We start from the raw sequence: 5,351 nt of genomic DNA, 5'->3' as shown, positions 1-5,351 counted from the left end.
TTAACGGACTTCTTAGCAAGCAGAGCTTTTGGCAAGCGGTATGAGAAAGACTGCATTCCACAATCACATTCTTAGTAGGCTCAAAAAATATATATTATTTTTTTTTCTAAAGTTTCTGATTGTTCTGGACATGATCCACGTTCGTTCCATTTCCTTTAGGCCCAACTGGAGCAGACGTTTGTGTTGGCGATCATGTCAAATAAAAAAAAAAAAAGAAAGAAAAAAAGAGTGTGTTTGTTGCACATCAGAAATAATGAGCAAGGCTGAGAAAGTCATGACATTAGGGAACTGTTAAAAGAGGTGTTTGGAGCCTCCTGCTCCTGGTAGTGGAATTTCAGGAAGATTGGATCCCTCGGAAGGTGCTGAGCACCGCGGAGAATTGGACCTTTCCGCTCTGTCTCCCATCGGGTGCGCGTATGCTCTCTGGCGTATGTTTAAGAGGGTTTGACCTACAGTCCTGAAACTAATTGGGTAACTCCTCTGTGTGGTATTTTGATCCTCACTGTGTGCTGTTGTTCCTTTACCTTCTTTTGTAATACGGAATAATGATTTAAAAATAAAATAGCTATCAAGTGTTAAGACTGTACAAAAACAAAAGAAAACAATGGTGGCCAATTCTGTCTGTATTCAGCGAGTGAAACAACTCTAGTGCTGCCAGACATAATGTTAGTAAATTTTTATCCTCTTAAAATAGTGTTTTGGAAAGAGCAGCTTATTTTTCATCATGGAAATATTAAACAGTAACATGAGTTTGCTCTTGAAGTAATCACTTATCATGAAGTACTTATTTGGGATTTACTTCAAAATCTAGATTGTAAGAGAATTAAATTTCTATCCTGAGAGTAAGAGATATATAGTACCTAATACTGTTCTGCTGGTTATTTCCAAACAAAAGTACATGCTTTATATGAATTGTAAATATTTGTTGAAACAATTAGATGGTTGCAAATTTTGACCTTGGTAAATAAAGTCGCCAAAATAGAATTCTCATGTTCTTTGTTTTTAATTAACGTAGCACCACGGTGGTTCTGACCAAACCTGCCTACGTTGCGTGGTATCAGGTCTTTAACAGTGGCCAAGAATTAATATTTTCTCTGTGAAACAACACCCAGAGATCTTGTGTCTGATGTGTCCTTGCAGCAATCAGAGCCCTAACTTATTTGTGCATAGATTTTAGTCATCACTAAAAACAATGAGTGGAGAATACCTTTTATCTTTCTGCAGGTTTGGTTTGGTTGGGGTTTTTTTTCCCCTTTTTCAGTAAGCGGATCCACTGTGAACTAAACACCCTTTGTGCTCTGTTGGTGTTCACCCGGCAGAGGGAGCATCTCTGCCGTCTACAAAATAGTGATGGTGTTACTAAGTGGTGCCCGAGCTTCTGATAGCTGGGAAAGCACGGAAAGAGGGTAGGAAAAAAGCATTTCCAGTTGATAACCATTCTCTATTCAATGTCATTATTAGGGTGGAGGCTGTTAGCATTTAGTATGGACAACTAAACACTTCCCTGGAAGTGTTGAAGGCCAGGTTGGTTGAGGCTTTGAGCAACCTGGTCTAGTGGAAGGTGTCCCTGCTGCTGGCAGGGGGGTTGGAACTGGATGAGCTTGAAGGTCCCTTCCAACCCAAACCATTCCATGATTCTATGGATATCAAAGGCAGAAAACAAAAGAGATTAACACAATTACAAACAGGATTTATGAAAAATAAGCGTACTTCCTTTGGCTCTTGGATTTATTCTGAAGCAGGAGTTAGCTTTCTTTTCAGAGTTGTAACAGGACAGACCAAACCTCTGTGACGATGATGACGCAAGGGTTTGTCCCTTTAGAAAGTCTACGCAAGGACGATACGTATCACGGTCAGAAAGATGGAAAGTGTAAAGCTCACAGGATTCCCAGCCTTGTTACTCAACACAAGTTCTGATTTTATCCATCTTCTGTATTGAGATAAACGGACATAGATCCCAGGGAATTTTGGTCGGCCACAGCCAATCCCAAAACTAGCGATCCCTATGAGATAATATTTGTTGGTGCGAGGGTGATAGCACGCTAAAGGTCCGCCGCTGTCTCCCTATAAATACACAATATAAAAAACTAGTAATGTACATTCCCTTCCAGGAGACAAAGGAGAATTAAGTCAGTAATACATCCACTTCTTTAAAAAAAAAATCCAACTTATTTTATATCAGCTAAATTAACTGGGTAGCAATAATGACAGAAATACATGGATAGTTGTTCACAGACAAATGAAGATCAAATTAAGATTCGGTGCTGCTGGGTGACACTGCCTTGCCTGCATTAGTGTCAGTGTCTTTAATGACAGTTCTGTTGTTGTTTTTCTTTCTGCACCTTTTCATTCTAAGGCTTGTCTCTAAAATTTCTCACTTATCAATCAATATGAGAATATATTGTCCACACAATGTGTAAGTACCAAGAAACACGGTAATGAATACACAACCCTGAATCTTTGCTGTATCACCTACTTAAAGGAAAAGTGCTGAGGAAAGCAGGAATTACAAAAAATGTTATGGTTTTTAATTATAAATGTCTCCATATCACAACTGGTGCCTCAGCTTTCGCACGCTACTGCTTTTGACCTGAGAATTGTCTTTTCTGACAAAGAGATGCTGACTGCTCAGCATTTAAATAAAACTCTCACCGTATCACTGAACCATAAATGCTGCTGCTCTCTCAGAAGCACAAAAACAGGCGAGACACTCGTGTTCCTCACACACAGAACATACGTACAGTGATAGGTGTGTGTGTATCCTTACACGTGCTTGTGTCATGGACTATTATTTACTGACATCTTTGTGGTAAGTGTTGTGTAAATGTTTGTGGTCTTTTCTCCTGTAACTTGCTCCTTCTGCCTTGTCAGCATCACTGAATTCTTTGTGTATGTTTTTGAAGTGTCTTTTCTTTGCAATCACCATCTCACCTCTTTCTATTGATGCTTCTTTTGCAGTTTGACATGTTTTCTGTTCAGTATTTGTGCCATTTTAATTAATTATGCTACAAATGCTGGTCATCACGATGCCCCTGAGAGTCTGGCTCGTGGCAGGTGGGGCACGATGTTCATTCTTACCTGGCAGGTATCGATGCCTCCTAACGGAGAGCCAGCACAAATGACGTTGTCGCTAATCAGACCTCCGTAGGCATCGGAACGATTACAGACGCTAGAAGGAATGATTTCCACCTGTGCTTCGTTTAACACAGCTGAAGTTTTCCCTTTAATGGAAAAGAGCATAAACCAAGGTAAAATATTTATGCCTTTGTGTGCGTAGCCATTCTTACTGTGCTCTTTCTTCCTGTTTAGCCAGCTTAAGCATGTTTCTGTACATGTTTAGACATGAACGTGTTTAGAGATTGTGCCGACTTCTGATGGATTCAAACATAAGCGGGGAAAGGATTTACAGACTTGGATTTGATGTAGTTTTTCCAATTCTTATTCTGAAGAAACACTGATGAGAACACTACCACTCACTAGCCTTGCTCAAAATGTCACAGGTGACTTAATCAAACAAGTTCATAAGATCTTCAGCTGTCCCTGAAATTTCCATGCAGGAAAGATGCGCTCCTCCAACTGACATCAGACAAAGGTTGTTCTCATTGTGATTAAAGAATTTGAGGGAGTTCAGGCATTTATAAAATAGATGGGGACCTCTAAGTTCACAGAGAACAGCATCAGAACTGTTGTTTTTCAGTAAGTTTTCTAGCAGACAACGTGGAGTAGGTGTACCAGGAATCTGAAAGTCAGGCTAGTTTATTTTCCTTTTTTCATGTTATATTTGGAAGAAAGGCTAGAAAAATGATGCGTGTGGTTCCATCTGTGTAGATCTCATCTGCTTTCAGTGGAAGAAACACTGAAAACAGCTACTCAGTTGCAGAAGGATTTAATGATGATGTGTGATGAGACTATAACCTGAACAAATTCAGTTCTCAATGAGCTTGAGGGACTGGAACTCAGTATTATGTAGTTTATAACTTGATCAATAACACAAGAAAATGTTTACCTTTTTCTGCTGTCCGTCCCCAGCCGCTAATGAAGCAGCCTGTCTCATTGTCAGTGTGTAGGGCAGGGTACGCAGGAGGTAAGCAGACAGGCTGGATGTAGTCACTGTAGCGTACTGCAGATTCCAGTTCAAATAACGCAATATCATTTTCAAACGTTTCTCTCTTGAATTCTGGGTGCACAGTGATGCTTTTGATATTTCTTTTTGCTGTGTGTTCGTCGTGTTTCCACAGGTTGTGCACACCCAAAACAGCTCTCCAGGAATATGGGTCCCTAAGAGAAAATGAACGTATTTATTTTTTTACAATTATTTTAAAGTAAATATGTTTCTTGAGGGTGTTTTAACCATTTGTTTTACTGTTGGCTTATGCACCTGTAGGAATATACATTGAAAATTCTGTAGTAAATATTTTCTGGAACAAGTTCTATCTGTTTTGAACACTCAGTTTACCTAATGCTGCTTAGCTTTGGATTAATGTTTTATGCTGATACTCAGATTTTGCTTCCCCACCCCATCTCAGCAGAGGCCGCCCAGGAGAAATTCTTTGGAAAAAGATAAAAACATGGATTTATTTTGCAGAAAGAAAGTAGGCTTATACCCACAATGCTTATAAAGACTGTGCTTGTACTTAGATTTGGGAAAGCCATTAACTAGAAGTTACAAATAATGAATAGCAACTTAATACTTAATTTAGATGTCATTCAGCCCTAACTTCTATTAAATTATGTTGAAAAAACGTCTTTACTGATATTAAGTGGGAATTGAATTTGGCCTGTGATGAGAAAAGGGCAGGCTACAAAATTCAGATTAACCTCCAAAATTCTCCAGGGGGTAAGATAAAAATTAAATTTATTATTTGCAATATAATGCCTCTCTAAATTATTGTTTGTAAAAGCGCATTTAAAGAAACAAGGAGATCTCTAACAAATCCTGATAAATGATAAAATTCTGAAGTTTAGAGATTCTTGCAGTTCAGTTACCCTCAGATCATTGTTACATCAACACAGTCGATAGGAACTTGCATGAACTAGTGTGCAGATTTTGCAACTGTGTTAAAGACTGCAGGAAAGACAGCAGTGATGAAATAGCTGAAAGGCAGCAGAGTTGCTCTAAGTACAACTAAAAGGCCTGTTCTGAGGAGTGGTATTACCACACTGTCAAAAAAAAAATAGTTAAGTGTCAAATTGTTGGTTCTGTTAAAGAGGAAAAATGGAAATAGTGTTAAAACCCATGAATTGTAAATAAATATTGAAAAATATTTATTTATTTAGATTAATAAATATTTATCTAGATATAGATATATCTATATCTATATATTTTTATATATATGTTTAGATAAATAAAT

General features: G+C 38.2%; 1 protein-coding gene across 1 annotated transcript; it reads right to left on the bottom strand.

Moving 5' to 3' along the window:
• Positions 1-1,827: 1,827 nt before the first annotated feature.
• On the bottom strand, positions 1,828-4,278 carry LOC104519107 (transmembrane serine protease 12; the record flags this gene model as incomplete). The annotated part of the gene is made up of 3 exons (XM_010164353.1): positions 1,828-2,064; positions 3,079-3,221; positions 4,007-4,278. Coding segments are annotated over 3 exons (652 nt in total), but the record flags the coding sequence as incomplete, so codon positions are not given.
• Positions 4,279-5,351: the final 1,073 nt, after the last annotated feature.

This window comes from Antrostomus carolinensis, unplaced genomic scaffold, assembly GCF_000700745.2.
Source record: "Antrostomus carolinensis isolate BGI_N321 unplaced genomic scaffold, ASM70074v2 scaffold51373, whole genome shotgun sequence".
Taxonomy (NCBI): domain Eukaryota; kingdom Metazoa; phylum Chordata; class Aves; order Caprimulgiformes; family Caprimulgidae; genus Antrostomus; species Antrostomus carolinensis.
Note: the sequence above shows the minus strand (reverse complement) of the source record. Positions and strands in the feature narration are given on the sequence as shown.